At 44.1% G+C, this 20594-nt stretch overlaps 1 protein-coding gene and 1 pseudogene across 8 annotated transcripts in view; one reads left to right on the forward strand and one right to left on the reverse strand.

Annotated features, from left to right (window-relative positions):
* LOC139264547 (tensin-3-like) overlaps positions 1 to 20594 on the forward strand; it is a 548053-nt gene that overhangs the window by 511292 nt on the left and 16167 nt on the right. For all 8 annotated transcript variants that reach the window (XM_070881176.1, XM_070881175.1, XM_070881177.1 and 5 more), the window contains 2 exons: positions 10133 to 10307; positions 19273 to 19967. In XM_070881176.1, the coding sequence (XP_070737277.1) occupies positions 10133 to 10307; positions 19273 to 19967 (870 nt within the window). The remainder of the gene's footprint in view (positions 1 to 10132; positions 10308 to 19272; positions 19968 to 20594) is intronic.
* Positions 15472 to 15650, reverse strand: LOC139264802 (U2 spliceosomal RNA; annotated as a pseudogene).

Below are 20594 nucleotides of genomic sequence, written 5' to 3' on the forward strand. Positions count from 1 at the left end.
AAATCACAATTCCTCCCCTTTTAGTTTGCTCCAGTGTAAATGAGTTATAGGTATTTTTTTAGTTTAGTTTTTTTTTCAAAAGTGGGCGTTGGCAGCCCCTTATGCCTGTTTTGGCCATTTAAGCAAGTTTAGCCAGCTAAAAGTTACTCCAAACTAACTTAGGCCAGCGTGTGGTGTCACTTGTGTCTGCTCAGAAAAACCTTGCGGTGAATTAAGAAATCAGCGCAGGTAGCCAGAGATGGCCGGGGGTGGGGGGGGAGGGGGGAAGTGAGAGGATTTTGCAAAGCACTAAACATTACAGAAGCATAAAAACCATCATCAATAATAAATGAAAAAGAAATCAATTACTAAAAAATAAAAAGTCCTACATCGCCGACTGCAGCACGCACCGGCTAGCCCTTCAGCCAGGGCTAGGGACGGGAGGCTCACAACAAGCAGCAGAGAGCCCTCCAGGGCACGACATGTCGCAGCTGCACGCCCTTCAGTCAGGGCTAGGGGTGGGAGGCTCGCAACAAGCAGCAGGAGAGGCCATTACTCATGCAGGAGACCAGACAGTGTCAGCATGCTGTTCAAAGACATGAGGCTCCACAGCAGAACCCAATCCAGTCCTCAATCGCCACTTGTCTTTTTCCAACAAGGATCAGTCCATAATAATCAGGAGTAGGAGCTCTGACTTTTCTCCTATTCTAGCCCAAGGATGTGGAAGACTTGCGTGGCACCCTTAGTAACTGAGATCAATTAACACAGCACAGATTGACGATTTATGCTGGGAGCTTTTTAACCTGTACGACTCAGTACAGGTACCAACAGTACTGTCCACTGACCTACTGAACCCATCATACACCTCTGAGCTAAAAAAAAAATATTTAGAGGGAATATTTTCATTGCAAACCTTTCTACTTTACTTCGCAGTGCAGAGCAAGTTGTAGCTTGGCAGCAGAGGATGCAGGCAATGGGGATGCAAGCGCGGGAAGGCAGCGGCCGGACTGTGCGGCAGGCCACTCGGTCCGGGATAGCGGCGGCGAACATCGCATCGTCCCTTAAGCCAAGGATCGGGGCGGCGAGCATCGGGACACGCTGGGAGGGCGAGGAGCTACTGCGCATGTGCGCAGACTCCACTGCGCATGCGCGCAGCTGCTGGCACTGTTTTCGGCGCAGGGCTGTAGCTCCGCCCCCCCCCCCCCCCCCCCCACTCAAACAGAAATGCCGCGCCAGGACCTGGGACACACAGAAGAACTGCCAGAATATGCAGTGAGTTTATTGGTGCAATTTTGAGCGCACAAAATCGCTGCATCTCGTGTTAGTGCGCCGGAAAAAGGGGTTGGGGAAACTTGGGCCATAGTAACTCACTACAGCTCAGTACTAATATAACTTACTATTAGAACATTGTTGAAATGGTTCCATAAATAAGTTTAATAATTCATCTTTATGGCTTGTTTTTATCCTTGTTTCAAGATTTGTAAAATTAGCTGTAATTGAACTGAATATTAAAGTAACTGAAAATATCACATTTCTGGCATGTACGCTTCCAAAATTCTTTATAATGACAGCTTCAAACTAAATTTCACCATGCTGTACTATTAACACCATTTCCAAAAGACAAATTCTAACCTATAGATTTTTTAATACAATTGTTTGTATTTTCTCCAATCCAAGCTTTTAGAGCCTAATATGAATTCAGCCAGTCTCCTACGCATTGTATAAACACTAATTGCATGATTTTCGCCGACTTTGCGACTGGGTTTTCGCCATGATTTGACCCTTCGAGGCGAAAACCCGGTCGACGGGATCCTCGGGCACCTCTTTGCAGCAGCACTTCCAAGTACCACCGGGGACAAGTGTGCCGACGTGCAACAACGCAAATTGCATTACTTTCGGCTCTCTCCCGACCCTTGCGCTGCGCCCAGAATACCGACAGGGTCAAACCAGTCGGTGCATTCCTGCCAGCAGCGGTAAGTATGAACACCTGCAAAAAAGTTAAGTTGAAAAGTTTTTATTTTTAAATTATTTTTCAGCAATTTAGTAAGTAAGGGTTTTTTTGAGTGTTTTTTGCAATTTTTTTGTTATTGTTTCTCCCCCTCCCAAGGTCCCTCTCATGGCGCTACCGGCCCCGGACTAAAGTTGCCGAAACTCGCGGTTTGCGCCGTGAATCCTCGTGCAACGCCAACTTTACCGATGGCACAGATGTAACGGCCGAAAGTTAGGCCTAAAAATGATAGCGCAGTGAAAGCTGTAATTTTGGCGTTAAACTACCGTTTTCGCCAAAAATCCAGCCTAACACTCAAAATTTCCTTGTAATTTTTGGCACAACGATGCTGTAAGAGCTGCGTTGTGCCGGGCTTTTCTGAGGAAATTGGTTTTGTACCAGGCCCCCACTACGCGTGACTTTCCTCAATGATCATCATCTCCGATAGATTTTTCAAATATCTTGTTTGTGAAGGTGGTACAGATGCAGTGCCTAAAATACGGAACTCTCAGGACCGAGGCCGTTCCGGATTCTGGGTTTTTACGGATTTTCAATTTGTTTTCTGATGTCACGAAGCCGGAAACATCTGAGCCCAGGTTCGGGTATTGCCAAATTTCAGAATGTCAGAAAGAGGAGGTGGGGGGGGAGACGCGGGGATTCCCACCGAAGAGCTATTCGGGCCGTCTGGCCCCGCCGAGGAGGATGTCATCATCGGGCGGGCCTCGCCAAGGATGTTGGCGAGGGGGCCCTGCCAAGGCGGGCCCCCACTGAGGGGGGGTGTTCGGGCCGGTCCTGCCGAGGAAGTCAGGCCGGCCAGTGCTGCCGAGGTGGTGTTTGGGTCAGCTCCATCGAGGAAGTGTTCGGGCAGGCGTGCCCCGCCAAGGAGGTGTTTGGATGGTCTGGCGAGGAGGCCCCGAGGTAAGGGCAGTGGTGGCAAAGCAAGGCCCGAGGTTGGCAGTGTCATCGAGTCCAGATTCCGAAACATTTTACAGATTCCGGGTGGCCACGCCACTGATCGGTCCGGATTCCGGAACATTCCGTTTCCATCTTTATTTTGGTTTCCATATTTACGAAAGGATATACTTGCTTTGGAGGCAATTCAGAAAAGGTTCACGAGCTTGATTCCGGGGATGAGGGGGTTGACTTATGAGGAAAGGTTGAGGAGGTTGGGCCTCTACTCATTGGAATTCAGAAGAATGAGAGGTGATCTTATCGAAATGTGTAAGATTATGAGGAGCCTTGACAAGGTGGATCCAGAGAGGATGTTTCCACTGATGGGGGAGACTCAAACTAGAGGGCATGATCTTAGAATAAGGGGCCGCCCATTTAAAACAGAGATGAGGAGAAATTTCTTCTTTCAGGGTTGTAATTTGTGGAATTTGCTGCCTCAGAGAGCTGTGGAAGCTGGGACATTGAATAAATTTAAGACAGAAATAGACAGTTTCTTAAACAATAAGGGGTTATGGGGAGCGGACGGGGAAGTGGAGCTGAGCCCATGATCAGATCAGCCATGATCCTATTGAATGGCGGAGCAGGCTCGAGGGACCGAACGGCCTACTCCTGTTCCTATTTCTTATATTCTTCTTCCGTATTCTGGAACTCCGGATTCGCAACGTTGCACCTGTAGCTCTTATTTAAAAAAAACATTTAAATGGTGTTTTTTGCATAAGATTTGCAGATTTTATCTCCTCCAGTTCCCCCTTCTGTTCTTCCATGCTTTCCATGCTTTCCTAAAGTTATTGACACTTGGGGAAGCACAAACCTTTGGTGCCAGAAGCCCTCCTCTACCTTCTCCAAGCGGGCATTTTTCATAGGTGGATCTGGGCAGTGTTGGCAGGTTATTCAATCATCGCATCTATCACAGTCCCTGAGTACCTTTTGGTTTGAGAGAGGAAAATATCTCTCTTCATTTCTATCCAGAAATGTTCCTGGAATGGCAAGCGTTGGCGTTAAGTGAGAGCAAACTCCTCCTCTGCTATGGTGGTCCCCACAGCTGAATAGCATTGTCCAAGCTCTCTCACAAATAATGACCACTTGGAAGAGTTACCAAAGAACCATCTCATGTAACAAATCTTGGGGCGGAAGGATGAAGGGAGAAAGGGAATAAAATCAAATCTATTCCAAAATGCATTAAGAATGTGGATTAAACATGAATATTTTTACTGATAGTTTAAGCTCATTCATGAACTGCATTTGAAGTATGATGGAATGTAACTTTTTAAAGTAATGAGGATGTTTGTCTATTTTGTGAGCCTGCCTTGGTCAATTGTTTTTTTTAAACAATTTTTTTCCTGATTTAGTCGTCGGTTTCCTGAGCCTTGCAACAGATGTGTGGTAACTGTTTAAAACAAACAATATTTCAGCTGCTCAGTTGTGTATGAAAGCTTTTTGTTTTATTTTTGACTCAATCGCTGCTTATTTTAAAACTTTATTTGTCCCTGGTCGTGAAATGCTGTGAGTTGGTAAAATCTAAAGTATGATATCAGCTACATTCTGCATTTCGACACGCGACATGTCTTTTAGGCTAAAGTCAGTACAGAAAATAGTATGTCAGTTTAATAATTGAAGCACTTAAGGATTGTATACCTTTGGGCAGTAAAGAAAATGTGCACAAAGTATTTGTCCTGAGGGACATTTTGACCTTTGACTTTTGGTAGTGCTTTTTCATTGGTGGAAGCAGATTGGGAGGGTGCAAAACAAAGCTCCTGTGTCAGTTAAAAGTCAAATGTAAATGAGGCTGTAGTTAGAGCATGAATACACTGAATGGACAGTCTCACTGTGGCTGTGAGAAGCAAACTTAGCAGAAACAATTGCTGAATTATTTTCCATATGGGCAGAGAGGATTAAGCTGCTGCTGACCTAACATCTTCATTTAGAACGTAGCCCTGCATTCTTCTCTTTCCAGTCTTGGCGGAAGTTGTGCTTTTGTACTGGGTTTATTACGGACTGTAAGTAAGAGAGAACCGAAAACTGAGACTGGATAATCTCTTGAATGAAGTCACGTTTTTTTGTATGTGGTGTTCCTGCTGTGCTGCTTTTAAACTGAAGTCTGGCAGACAAAACAGCAAGCCAAAAGCACTTGTGGCTCCAGTAAAATTGCTGCATTTCAACACATTCCTCCTATAGCTGCTCTTACGAAAGTTTTCCACCATGACTACTTCTGTTGGTAGGTAAACTGTGGTTTCAGACTGATGTGTGTTGTTTCTATCTGAATCCTTAGACATTTAGCAATCTGCAAGTAAACACTGGCACTCTTGAGTGTGAAAAGATTACTCTAGTGGAGCTTTGTGCTTTCAAGCCAATCTGTTTGTTTGCAAATATACAGCGGGAAATTTTAAATACATTGCTGTGTAACTGAAATATATTTATAGTGGAAGTGTTAAATTTGCAGGTTGTTTACCGACATCTTTGCCATATTTTTGCAGGATGCAGAGAATTCTGAAAGTGCTCCTTAAAGATCTTTGTATATATTAGAACAAAAAATTTTTAGTGTTTGTTGAGGGGTTGCAGTGAAATAAGACTTGCGCTTGTTTTAGAATTTGCTTAGTTACTTCATTCTGTTGAACTAATACTCCTTGCTTGATGTGGAGACTCATTGAAGGCTCTGCTTTTTGACGTGCAGCTATTACTCAGGCCACATACTGAAGTGGTAACAGCTGAGCACATTCCTGAGGGTAGCCAGGACATGTTTGGGTCATTGGCAACCTTCCACAAAATTCCTCTAATACCCCATTTATATTGCAGTACTGTCTCCGGAGGCAGCCCTGCATTAGAAATGAAGTAACGCACGTGCCTCGCACCCCCCCCCCCCCCCAGAGGCAGACAACCTATACTACCTGTGAAGTGGGTTTATTCCATATCTGCTCACCTCTCAAACCACGGGGCCCCAAACACTCCTTCAGTGTGAGACAGCAATTTACATGTACTTCCTCCAAACTAGTGAACTGTACTTACTGTTGGCTGCTGTCCCCTCTGCGGGGAAACCAATCGCAGATTAATTGATCGCTTTGCTTGCACACCTTTATTCTGTGTGCAAGTGCGACCCTGAGTTCCCTGTCGCTTGTCGTTTCACTTCTTCATCCCACTCCCTTCTCTGTCTTTGGCCGCCTACACCGTTCCAGTGAAGCTCAACGTAAGCATGAGAGGCAGCACTTTATCTTTCTATTCGTGTTTTGCAGCCCTCCGGCTTTAACGTTAGCAACTTCAGACTTTAACCACAGCTGCCATTTTCCCTGTGGCAGCAGGTACATACCCGAGAATGGGAGGAGGGAGCAGGTTGCTATTTGGGGTGAAGATCTCCTGTCCGAACACTTCTGATGTGGGGTGGGGGGGCGGGGGGAGGATCAGCACCCTTCGGGTCCACCTGTTTTTTTATCTTTCTACCAGAGTCCTGCTCTGCCTGACCAGTTTTTATGCTTCTGTTTCTACCTATCCCCCTTTAGCTATTCACACATTCTTCATGTCTTGTATATGTATTTTATTTCTCTGCTTATGCTTCCTTTTGTCTCCTGCCAATATCACTTCTGCCATTTAACCATCTCCTGTTCCACACTGAAGCACTTCACTTGTTATTTTATTTATTTTCCTGTTTTTTTTCTTTTCTTCCTCCGTTCCCTTATTCTGTTCTATTTTCAAATGCTGTTCTTCTGCAAAGTCTTCCAGTCCTGAGGAAGGGTCTTCGACCTGAAACATTGACTGACTGACTTCTCTTTCTCCGCAGATACTGCTTGACCTGCTGAGTATTTCCAGCTATTTCTGGTATTTTTTTTTCATTCCCTATCCACATGGGCAAAGCACTGGTGGTGCCAAAGGTAAATGATCACCGGTGGCACCATTTGATATCAAAGTAGGCTGCATTTTCAGCCTCACCATACAGGCCACAGTGCAATTTTCATATTGCTGACCTATACTAATCTTCCCCGACATTGAAAAAGTCTGCTTCACAGTGTAGTGAATTGCTACTGGTCTCAGAGTCTTTCCTGAAGTATAAATGGGGTGAATTTGGAATCCAGGAGACTAGTTTGCATTACAGAACTCTAACTAGATGGAGCATAAGACACAGGATATGATCAGAGAAGAGGAACAGTGATAACCTATGCATAAGAAGCTCATTATGAACTGATGTAATTACAAGAAAAGCCAATGTACTGCCCAGTAGAAGTTGTGATCAGAAGGAAAAAAATAAAAGCTTGTGGAAGGAAGTAAGGTAGTGCATAGAACTGCTTTTACATTACTCTTTTTCAATCTGAGTCAACTCTCAAAGTGAAACAGTTGGATAAGTACTACATTTATCTGAGCTCAGCAATTGAACTTGTGTGGATGGAATGAAGAGTTGCTTCATTTTTATACTGGGGTGCACTTTTGCTGCTTTAAAGTGTAGATGTATACATTTTTTATTTCGCTACATCATTGTTTTATAATTTTTTCACATAGTGGTTAGAAGCAGTGGGTAGCATGGACGAGGACAATTTATGGGGATTTGGGTCAGAAGTTCATTGTTGGATTATTTGAGGATCAGATATTCTTGATTGCTTTAAATAGGCTTTATAATCCTGCTAAATTGTACACAACAAAGGTGATAAACATCAACACAGACATCCCTATCTAATACTTTCCATTTGTTCTTAGGATGTGGGCAATGCTGGCAAGGCCACGTTCATAGCCCATCCCTAGTTGCCTTGAGATCATGGTGGTGGGTCGTCTTCTACTTGGAATATAAAACTTGCAACCATTCTTAATACTACATTAGTCAAACAATGTGGAATTCTTCATGCATTTGACAGATTACATTGGGCAGTCAAATGTTTGCAGTTTGGCAAATTTGCTTGTTTATATTTGGATTTTGCTATTCAACAGTGCTTTCGATCTTAACTTGAAATCATCGCTATATACTGATCTATGTAAGAAATATTAGCTGAGGTTTTTAAACAAACGTTATACCGAGGAGCAGCTGTGTATACACACTTCAATGACATGTTTTCCAACTGCAGTCATTAATCTTCAGTGACCACATTCCCATCATTCGCATGGCGTGTCTTTTAAACAAGCATTCCTTCCCAGTATTGCTGCAAATGGGCACAAATTTAAATAATGCATGGTAATCGCCGTCCTGTAATCGCCTGCAAATGCTTTTAATGATTGGCTCGTGCGTATTATTTTGCTACCTTTATATATCGAATATGATGCATTCACACTGCAAGTTCAGCATCACATTGCCGCAAAATTTGTGGAATATAAATCGTGTATCAAAGCCCAAACTGACTTCACAGTGAAGCAGAGACAGACTTTCTCCTCCAGGGAGTCTTGCTCTACCTCCCTCTGACTGACCTCTGACCACATTTGCATTATGAATGAAGCATCAAAAAATAGGGAGTGACATGGTAGTTGGAACCTAGGCCTAACTGGGTAGTGTCTTCTCACAATAGTGCTCCCAGAAAAAATGTCAGCAATTCAGATGCCTTATTTGTTCGTTCTTCTGATGGTACGACAATTACCACAGTAAGAGTGAGGACCTATTTATAAAGGCCCGGAATTAGCAGTCGGGATGACTGCGAACTGGCGAACTGACTCCTAAAAATTATACATGCACAGTTGTTTCTCCAAAGCTACCACTGCTTAAAATCCATTCTTTGATGTAAATGAGACAGATTCCAGAGTCCAGATTGCAGAAACGGTTCTGCAACATCAAGGCTTCATAACAATGTTAAGTTATACTTCAGATTTGTTTTCAAATGACTTATGAGCCCATTTTTGGAGGAACGCTGCTATAAAACAAGTTCTTTTTAAATTTAGCCAAGCTTAGAAGTTAGTACAATCTCCAGAACTGAAGGAGCTGTGTCCTTTTCTCCCTTTTTAAATTTATGAAAGAATGGAATTCAGTGACAACTTTCACAGTGGTGACTGGAGTGTTGGGAAGACGCTAGAAGTCTGTTCACTTTCTGGCTCCATGGAATGTTTTTTTGTGTGGTGCTGTGAAGACATTCTCAGCAAATGGCGTGTGTGGTATAGGTACGCTGGGAAGAAAACAACTTAATGGGGCATCTTTGCCTCGAGTTCGTAAATATACTGAGAAATGTACCAATGATTCTCATCATTTGTCCCAAATAGTCTAAATAATTGTCCCTGCCCTGTGTCTTTACCTTTTCGTAGCCATGCCGACACATCTGTCATCCCTTGTAGATAAACGGGTAAGCAATTTATATGAAATAGACATACAAGCTTATGCAAGCCCCTGTTTGAACCATCTCCAAGCTCTCTCTTGGAGAATAGCCTCTGATGTTAGCAAGTTATCCTTGCTATGTAAGGAATCTGGGCCGTCTACATGCTTCACTGATTTTCAGATAGCTTTATCTTGTCTTTGTGCTTGTGTCAACACGTTTGCAAGATTTTACCCAAAAGAATGCTTTTTAGTTATGATTTTACTTTTTTTTCTTAAATGCTGATTTTGTCAGCGAGACGTCTGGCTCTTTTTTGTGTTTGTAGGTTAACTCTTTGAGCGCTGTAGGAGACTTTTAGTTTTGAGAATGAACAAAAAATGTTCTTCCGTTCCTGTAGCAATCATAGCAAGGTTTTGATTTGGGAAATTTCTAATTCAGAACATTAGGCATTTTAAGAATGTAGAGAACCATCAACTATTTCTGAATTCACATTTGTCTGGGAGTAAATCTAAAACTAATAAGTGGCTTAAACACCTTGTGCAGTAAATTCTATTACTGAAAACAGTTTTGAATGTTATCAACCCCAAACAAGTTACTACTAAAATAATCTGAAATGGCAGAAATATTCTGCATTTTTTTTTTTTAAAAGGTGCTAAATTAGAAAAATGTATAATGATTAGTTTGGGAAATGGAAGCTTGGCTAATCAGCAAGTTAATATTTGAAAACGGCAGGTAGCATGCTCCAGCGATTTAGTGGGTAAAGACATGGCCTAGTGTAGTACGGAGCCATACAGCCCGGATAGCTTCCAGGTTAGAACCCTGGTATATGCTGAGTTGATCTGTAACTGGCCTCAGCACTCTTGCTGCGTTGTAAGTAACTTGCGACTCCAAGTTTTATATGCATTTATTCCGTATCGAACTCGCTTGTTTTCATGATGTAAAATACTGTTGGACTTGACATTAAAAGTGAACACGCTGCTTTTTGACCAAATGCATCTTTACTCCACAGAACCCCGAAGTTACATGGAAGGCATCAACCATACAGTCCTGGCATCAGACAGCACTGTCGTGACGAACCCTATTCTGTACAGCAGTGATGCTCCAATGACTAATCCATCTTTCCAGCGATCTTTTGGCTCAGTATGCTCAGTCTCCACCAGCAACCAAGTCCCCAGGACAGACAGGTGGGACACCCTTAAAACTACATTGAGATGTATGTGCACATTTATATGTCAATGGCTGCCAGTTAAAATGCAGTAGTAACTTGTATGTAAAAGCAAAATGGTTTACAGTCACATGAATTTATTGGCAGTATTAGAACTCAAATAAAGAATAAATCTAGAATCAGATGCTTTTTTGTTGATGTGGGTTTCAGCAAGTTCATAAATATTCCTAACTTCTTATTGTGGAGATGTATTTCACCTAGAACTATATTCTTAAAATTTTAAAAAGACTGCTAATTTTTACTGTGAATATTTATTACTGTAACTGAGTCCTGTAGCATTTATATTATTAGGCTTGGTGCCAGAATACGAGTGCACAGTGGCCTTTAAAGTGTACCATGGTTCTGTGTTGCCTGTAAGTGTGAGGAAGTTAAAAGGATTATTCCAGTGTATTGGACTAGGCCTGTGTTTATACTATTGATATATTAATAGACGATCTGTAGCAAGAGAGGTGTGTCTTTTTTAGGAATAATACAAGGATGGGGAGTTCATGCTTCCAAATGCAGTGAAGTTGGCTTATTAATTTATTCTAATATGAATTTAAATTTATTAGGAAATGCGCTTTCTTCTTTCTTCCGCATTCTTCACACATGACAGAAGTTTAGCCTAGCTCGACAGATTCTGAGGAAACCTTGTGCTGAGTGTATGTCAAAATGTCTGTGATGTTTTGATTATGCACGGTCGGAAGTGGTCACCTGCACCTTCGTCATTATAAAGCTCTAAGACTTGTGATAAAGCATCACTTTGTTTGTCCTGTGCTTAAATACCTTTTGTTCCTTGTGACAAACCTCTCATTACCAAAGTTTTGAGGATAAAGGATATATTGGTCTTTTAATTGGAATTTATTGAGCCCAACATCTATAGCTGGGTCACAGTGTTTGTGCTGTTAAATCTGTTTGTCATAGACCAATGGCAGATTTGTAGATTCAGGTAAAACTGAGAGCTCAGGTATAAGAACTAGTCTACAGAAAATGAATTTAACAGAATAACTACTAGGAGCCAGCTGAATTAAATGACCAATATTAAGGCAGCTAAAGTCTGCAGTCTGTCTACAAGAGTAGATTTGATTAATCAGGCAGAATATCACACATGCTGGTAGTTAATCCTACCTGCTTTTACCTCAAAGAATCGTTGAATGATACAGCACAGAAGGAGACCAGTCAGCCCAACGTGCCTCTGTCAGGTTTTTGAAAAAGCTATCCAATTAGTCCCACTCCTCTGCTCTTTCTCATAGCCCTGAAAATTTCCTTCAAGTATTTATCCAATTCCCTTTTGAAAGTTGCTATTGAATCTACTTCCATCACCCTTTCAGGCAATGCATTCCAGATCATCACAACACATGTAATTTGTTTTTTCCTCATGTCACCCCTGGTTCTTTTGCCAGTCACCTTAAATCTGTGCCACTGGAAACCGTTTCTCCTATTTACTCTTTTTTTTTAAAACTTCATGGTTTTGAACATCTCTAACAAATCTCCCCCCCCCCCTTTAACTGTCTCTGCTCTAAGAAGAAAAATCCCAGCTTCTCTAGTCTCCCGACATAACCATTATTCTTGACACAAAATCCAGGCACTTATGTTTCTTTTTAGGTTTGCAAAGGCAAATTTTTAATCGTGTTTCGGTGACGTATGTCCGGCCCTGGTAATGAGCATCATCAATCATGAATATATATTGTATTTTGTACAATGTTTAAAGCCTTTAGTGGGCTTGGTGCAGGCCAGCTCTGGAAGCCCCTAGTTTACTTGGATAGAAGTTGTGTATTGCATGGCTTTGTGCTGAAGGATTCACTATATAACCAGAGCATAGCTGGGCACATTCTTTGTGCTGACTGTCCATTTCAAATCTGTGCTTTATCTCCTACATGCTCTTGCTCCTGTTTGTTCCTGCCTGCTTTATTTGCTGTCTAAATTACTATCAAGAGTGTACAGTGTAGGATTAGTTGCCAGTGTAGTCACCTAAACAGCATAGCTTTGCTTTCTTCTGTATGTTTGTCCTGAAAAGGGCTGCCAAGTATAATATTTTCTGGAGTTCATTGATACTTTAGTTTCCTGAGGAATCTGAAAAGAAATGCAAAAACTCAACACACTGGATATTAAGACAGCACTTCAATATTCCTGTGTCCTTGCCATGACTTCCCATATAATTACCATTATCTGGCAACCATGGATCCACAGGATTTAGAAATTATATTGAACATTGGGAGAAGGAATGCAAGATGCTGTCCTGTAAATTAATTTTCAAATAAAGCTCCCACTTGTTTGAGGCAGAGACTTCCAATAACTGCATTCCCACCCCACTGGAAATTGTGTGTGGAAAAACAGTGGGAAGTCTACTCACTTTTCTGATCAGGATTGGCCAATTTGTGCTCACATGTGAGGTAACCCCGATTAGAAAACCATGGCTTCACTGCCACGGTGGGATACAACCTAGTGAGTTGCTTAGGAGCTACTTCAGGGTTGTCACCAGGATTTCTGTCAAATATTATAGTGGACGTCACTGTCTGGATTTCGCTTTTCGTAGTAGCAAACTGACACAATGACTGGTTTGAGATTGCACTTGCTTAATTATTTTTTGCCCCTTTCAGAGCACGATTTCATTTTGCTGCTTGGTTTCTTTAAGTTTTTGCTATTTTTTCTGAACAATTTCTGTAGCCATTTCTTTTCCTTTCAGTAAACTACTTTATAAACAAAATATTCACATGAGGCCGGGGGGTGAATTTTCTGGGGGTTCTTCAACTCGTTCATTGTAACTTTGATGGAGGAGCCTTGGAAACCCTGGAAGAACAGCATAAATGCCTTTATGCCATGTTTGTGGGGGTTCCGGTAGCTCTTCTGACAAAATTATGTCAGGAGAGCCCCTGTGGTGCTTCACCCTCTATATATCCTTTGCTGAACAACAGCCACATCCCTCTCCCCACAGCATTGACACCAAAAACAAAGGCAACCACGATGCATAAGCCAACTTTCTCCCCACGCAAGCCCAGTGCAAATGAGGTTGTGCTGCACAGAGCGCTGGTAAAAGCAGGAAGGTTTTTTACTTGTATATGCTGGGTGGAGCTCCTTAACACGGGGTAAATAAAGTATGCCGTCAACAGCAGTCACATTCCGCAGTTCCCGCAGCACAACAGAAAAACAGATAGATTGTGCTTCCTTCCCACATTCCAAAATAAAACCCACAGAATGTCTACCAAAAAAAATACATCCCACCCATCAAACAAAAGGGAAAATATGCCCACAAAAAATAATTACAACATTTGAACCTTATATTTAAATGCATTTAACTTAGACCCTCTTTCAGTCCCAGTTAATCTCTCTCTCTCTCTCTCTCTCTCTCTCTCTCTCTCTCTCTCCAAAATCTATTCCAGTCCTCTCTGCTTGTCAGCAACATGCCAACTTTCTTTCTCCATTTTATTCCCACTTGAATATGCCTACAGTCCAAGTCTAGTGTTTGAATCTAGGCCACCGGGACTCGCGTCATTGTCAGCAAGACAAAGATATTTTAAAATTTTGCGGCACGGACGTGCAAACACAGGAACTGGCTGCTCACTGGTAAACTGATTTGGACAGGAGGGAGGGAGGGAGGGAGGGTGAGAGCGCGCAGCAGGAGCCTGCAACTCTCAAAACAGCAGGTTGAGTGGAAATTAAGTGGTGAAGGCTGGAACCAAACATTGTATGGACTGTGTCATGTTTGTAACTACAATGCAACACCACTGTATTACTGTACACACTCAACACAGATGCACACCTTGACCACAGGGGGTGAACTTGTGGGAGACACTCCTTACCTGATCACTCAGGTATCTAAAGGGAGGTCCCACGCAGGATCATCACTTCTGGAGTGCTGAATAAAGAGTTAAGGACACTGAATGGTCTTGTCCCTGAAATGTGCCTCGTGTGGTTTCATGCTGTAGAGTAAGGACTTTACATTGGCGACGAGAAACGGGAATTCGCTACCCACGAGAATGGCCACCGGTAGTACAGATGAATGGTACAGTGTTGGGGAAGACTGGGAAAATTTTGTCGAGGCTCCAGCAGAGCTTTGTCACGAAAGACTAGCTGGGGGATGCAGCGGCTGACAAGCGTCGGGCTCATCTTTTGACCAGCTGCAGGCCAAAGACTTATGCGCTCATGAAGGACTTACTGGCACCCGAAAAGCTGTCGGACAAAACTATTGAAGAGCTTAGCAAGTTGATCGGGGAGCAACTCAAGCCAGCGAGCAGCATACACATGGCTCGACACAGATTCTACACCCACCGACGTCGTGAAGGACACAGCATACCGGACTTTGTAGCGGACCTCAGGCGCTTGGCCAGCCTCTAAGTTCACAGACGCCTGCAGGGGGGAGATGCTAAGGGACTTCTTTATCGAGGGTATCGGTCATGCGGGGATTTTTCGCAAGTTAATTGAGACCAAGGACTTGACCTTGGAAGCGGCGGCGTTGTTAGCTCAGACTTTCATGGCTGGGGAGGAAGAGACGAAAATGATTTACGTGCGCAATTCTGCCTCTAACGCGGTGATGGATCAGGGAGTCAACGTCCTCAATGCTACTCAGAGCCCCGCAGGCAGGCAAGGGCAGGGGCAGTCCGACATTCATCAGGCAGTAATAGACCCCAGAGTAGGACCTCAACAGAGACGATGGCAGGCTGAACGGACGTTCACGCCATCACAGTGGACAATGCGGCCCGGGATATAGCCATTGACACCTACTAATAGGGTACTTAAGAGCAGTCAGAGGGACAGTCAGCGTGAAATTCCTGGCCCACAGCCCTTTTGTCCACAACAATGGAAACTTTAACTTGTGCTGGAGGTGTGGGGGAAAACACTCAGCCAGATCTTGCATATTCCAACAGTTTGTCTGCAGAAGCTGCAACCTCAGTGGCCATTTAGCTCGTATGTGTAGAAAGCCTGCAACCAGACTGATATATGAGGCAGGTGGACAGAAGTGGGTTCTGTGAGGCAGGATGACTTTTGGGGCAAATCGATGGACGTCAAGGTTCAGCGGGTCCATGTGGCGAATATTCAGTTTTTTTTTATTTAAAAAAAAATGTTTTTTATCCAATTTCGTTCCAGATCAACTCTAACGCCAAAGATCATTTTGCGCCAATGTGTTTGATCTTAGGCCCTTGAGGCGAAGTTGCACCGTTCCTGGAAATATTGCAATACCAGGTTGGTGCATGGAGTGGACGAGGCATGCCCCTGATCCAGCTCCCTGTCCAAAAATCAATTCAATATCATGTCCCCACAGGGAATATTAAACTGATAAGAACAGATACTACACTTGATCTTAGCCAAAAGGCCGAGAAGCGAATATTCACAGTTCATACACCAAAACGCCACCAATGATGATGAGGGTTTTATTAAATGGTATCCCAGTACGAATGGAGCTGGACACGGGGACCAACCAGTCACTCATGGGTGTTCAACAATTCAAGAAGCTATGGCCACACAAAGCCAGTAGACCCAAATTAGAACGTTTCGAGATACAATTAAGGACTTACACCAAAGAAATCATTCCGGTGCTAGGCAGTGCAATGTTGGCTGTCACGCACGATGGCGTTCATTCGTGGGACTGTTGAACTATTTCGGGAACTTTCTGCCGAACTTGAGCACGTTATTGGAGCTGCTACATGTGCTCCTGTGTAAGGGCTGTGATTGGTTTTGGGTGGACTGTCAGGAACGGGCTTTTGATCGGACGCGAAACCTACTATGTTCAAACAAACTGTTGACCCTGTACGACCCTTGCAAAAGTTTAGTTCTGACGTGATGCATCGTCTATGGGGTTGGGTGCATGTTGCAGCAGGGTAATGCTGAGGGACAGCTACAATCTGTGGCTTATGCCTCCAGGTCCCCCCCCTCAAGCAGAACGGGGCATGGGGATGGTTGAGAAGCAAGCGCTCGCATGTGTCTATGGTGTAAAGAAAATGCATCAGTACCTCTTTGATAGGAAATTTGAATTAGAGACGGACCATAAGCCGCTCACATCCCTTTTGTCAGATAGCAAGGCTGTCAATGCCAACGCATCAGCTCGCATACAGCGATAGGCTCTCACACTAGCGGCCTATGACTACTCCATCGGCACCGACCCGGCATCGAAAATTGCGCTGACGCGCTTAGCAGGCTCCCACTGGCCACCATCGAGGGGGCAGCTGAGCAAAGCACTGAGATGGTCATGGCTGTCGATGCCTTCGACAGTGCAGGCTCCCCTATCGCAGCCCGCCAGATCAAAATCTGGACAAACAGGGATTCCCCTCCTACCCCTGATTAAGAAATGTGTGCTGATTGGGGATTGGGCGCCCGCACACGGAGCATGCCATGAGGAGGCCAGACCATTCCACAGACGGATGGATGAGCGCTCCATCCAAGCTGACTGCCGACGATGGGGCAGCGGGTAGTCATGCCCCAGAAAGGCAGGGAGGCGTTCATCAGGGAACTCCACAGCAAGCACCCAGGCATTGTGATGATGAAGGCCATTGCCCGGTCACACGTTTGGTGGCCCGGAATTGACTCGGATCTGGAACACTCTGTTTGCAGGTGCATGACATGTGCCCAGCTGGGCAATGCCCCCAGGGAGGCCCTGCTCAGCCCGTGGCCCTGGCCCACCAAGCCATGGTCACGCATTCACGTTGACTACGCGGGCCCATTCATGGGGAAGATGTTCCTTATCGTTGTAGATGCGTACTCGAAATGGATCGAGTGCATCATCCTGAATTCATGCGCGTCATCCACCACCGTGGAAAGCCTACGTGCGATCTTCGCTACCCATCGCTTGCCGGACATCCTGGTTAGTGATAATGGCCCGTGTTTCATGAGCTATGAATTCCGGGAGTTTATGTCGGGCAATGGCATCAACCACGTCAGGACTGCGTCGTTCAAGCCGGCCTCCAACGGCCAGGCGGAACGTGCAGTCCAAATCGTTGGGGGTGATCTTATAGAAACATTTAAAATAATGAAAGGGATAGACAAGATAGAGGCAGAGAGGTTGTTTCCACTGGTCGGGGAGACTAGAACTAGGGGGCACAGCCTCAAAATACGGGGGAGCCAATTTAAAACCGAGTTGAGAAGGAATTTCTTCTCCCAGAGGGTTGTGAATCTGTGGAATTCTCTGCCCAAGGAAGCAGTTGAGGCTAGCTCATTGAATGTATTCAAATCACAGATAGATAGATTTTTAACCAATAAGGGAATTGAGGGTTATGGGGAGCGGGCGAGTGAGTGGAGCTGAGTCCACGGCCAGATCAGCCATGATCTCGTTGAATGGTGGAGCAGTCTCGAGGGGCTAGATGGCCTACTCCTGTTCCTAATTCTTATGTTCTTATGTTAAGCAAGGGATGCTCAGGATTCAAGGACCCTCCCTACAATGCCGCCTATCGCGCCTCCTGCTGGCCTATAGGTCCCGCCCGCACTCGCTCACGGGGGTCCCGCCCGCAGAGCTACTCATGAAACGGACACTCAAAACTAGGTTGTCCCTCATCCACCCAGTCCTGACTGACATAGTTGAGGGCAAATGTAAGGCGCAAAACAAGTACCATGACCGTAATTCGAGGGGGAGATGTATAGAAATAAATGATCCTGTATTTGTCCTCAATCACGCCATGGGACCCAAATGGCTTGAGGGTACCGTAATTGACAAAGAAGGGAACAGGGTCATTGTGGTAAAACTCAACAATGGCCAGATATGCCGTAAGCATCTGGACCAAGTTTTTAAAAAAAAAAGGTTCAGCAATGACACTGAGGAACCTGAAGAAGACCATGAGATGGAGCTCACACTACCGCCAGTGAACGTGCAACAAGAGCAATCAGGAATGCACAGTTCCTGAGGTCAGCCCGGACAGGCCGGAATCACCACAGGTGACAGACACACATGTCAGTGTCCAACAACCAGAGTCCCAACTGCGGCGCTCCACGAGGGAGCGCAGACCACCTGAAAGACTAAACCTATGATCCCAATAAGACTTTTGGGGTTGGGGGGTGGAGGGCGATGTCATGTTTGTAACTACAATGTAACACTACTGTATTACTGTATACACTCAACACAGATGCACACCTTGACCACAGGGGGTGAACTTGTGGGAGACACTCCTTACCTGATCTCTCGGGTATTTAAAGGGAGGTCCCACGCAGAGTCATCACTTCTGGAATGCTGAATAAAGAGTTAAGGTCACTGAGTGGCCTTGTCCCTGGAATGTGCTTCGTGTGGTTTCATGCTGTAGAGTAAGGACTTTACAGACTGCAGTTGGGCTGCCAGCGTTCTTCTACTTCCTGGTCTGGGCCCAAATGAAAAAGGGGGAACTCTGGGAGGAAAACCGAGCAAACTATTCGTCACCCTTAGTGACTGAAGATTAATTTTAAGTGACTTTCATTCATTTTAAAGGTAGATTTTGAGAATAGACAATGCCAAATATTGATACAAAATCCTACTCTTAGATTAGCCTGGACTCTTTTTACATCCATGATCTGGTGATAAAATCAACCATTATTGCAACGTAAGATTGAGCTGAGCATTTGGTAATTCCAGATTCTGAGTTGCAATAGCTTACGGTAGTGCTGCAGAATTCGACAACACTTGCTGATTAAATACTTTTTCAAAACTTCAATATCTTTGATCATGATGGAATGATTTGTGTTTATACGCTACACTCAGTGATTCCACTATGAATGAGATGTTGGGATCCACAATACTTGCAACCTAGTAGCTAACGCACTGGACAGAGGAATAAGATTGATTTTTGTAAATGCTTTTCATTCATTTTAATGGTAGATTTTGAGAATAGATAGCAAAATGGGATGTTCGTAGAAAGCACTTGAGAGGGGATATGATCCAGTTCTTCAAAATATGACGAGACAGTGATAAAGGAGGTTTCATACTGGGTTTATATACTAATAAATGCTTAGTTTGTTTTTCTTATCTACATTATTTCTTTTCTCCCCGATAGCCCACCTGCCTGGTTGGAGTGTGCCCAGAAAGGAGTGTTTTCTCCTCAGTCACCTGTAACTGGGGTTAGCAGAGCAACAGGAAGTTACCTTGGATCCCCAAAGTTTTCTGTTAACTCAGGAAGTCCACCACGGGAGACCTCTATCTTGTCACAGTTTCCTTCTCCAGGATCACAAGTGGTCTCTCCTAACAGCTGCTCTATTCATATGAGTATTTCTGAGAGCCTCACTTCAAACCTACAGCAAGGCAGTGCTGGAGCAACCACCACACTGCATCCTTTGCCTGCAGATTCTAGAAACCAGGGTTACCTGAACTACAGTGTCAACAGTGGACCTCAGTATGATGGAAGACAAGCCATACTATCTAGTCTTTCTATGGGATTGAACAACACCGCTTCAAGCATGAATTCCCCAGCGACTGATTTCCTGGCCAATGGGAGTCTGCAAGAAGGAGTACTTACAGCAGCTAGTGGGCAGGCACAAAACAGTGCAACACTGATGAATGATGCTTTGAGTCTGAATGTGCACCCTCCACTGCCAGAGAAGAAGAGGATTTCTGAGGGAGATCATTCATTTGCCTCCATATCACCAGCTTCAAGTGGCTTTTCAAGTCCCCACAGTGGAAGTACAATCAGCATTCCATTCCCCAGTGTCCTTCCTGACTTTTCTAAAGCCATAAGTGCTTCTGTTATACAAGGTAAGTGCTGTGATTTTCTTTTCTAATATTGAGTTGTTCAAAAGATTCCATGTACAACTGTGTTTACAGAAAATAAATAAATCCTTCTATTTAACTATTTGACTTTCGATATCCAGTCTGTTGCAGAGAATTAATAATCCTTTTATTGAAATCATTGACTTTCACTTTTGGCTGCCGATCTTGCCCACGGCCGGTCTGTAAAGGCCAGCTATTGGAACACCACAGACTGAGCACCCAGCCCACCCACAGTCAGAAAACCACTTCCTCTGGAGGCAGCAGCTCCCTCTTGTTTACATTATACGGCTGCCACTACTATTGTAAAGTAAAAGGGGCATTGAACACCCTGAATTGACGTGCTTAGCTTTTTGTTCCCCCGACGTATTTAGTTGGCAACAACTTAACCTGACTGCAATCCAAATGTGACAATTATTTTGGGAGTACACTGTGTTTTCCCAATCAAGTGTGCTAATATTTAACTCGTATTGCTGCTCCTGGTGTTCACCATAAAGTACGGCGGTTGTTTTAAATGGATACACAATTTAGAAGCATTTTAGCAATATAATCAGGATCTGTAGGATACCAATGGCCATGGAATTCGAGTCAGAGTTTATTATTATATTACAGTAA

This window comes from Pristiophorus japonicus, chromosome 5 (assembly GCF_044704955.1).
Source record: "Pristiophorus japonicus isolate sPriJap1 chromosome 5, sPriJap1.hap1, whole genome shotgun sequence".
Lineage (NCBI taxonomy): Eukaryota > Metazoa > Chordata > Chondrichthyes > Pristiophoridae > Pristiophorus > Pristiophorus japonicus.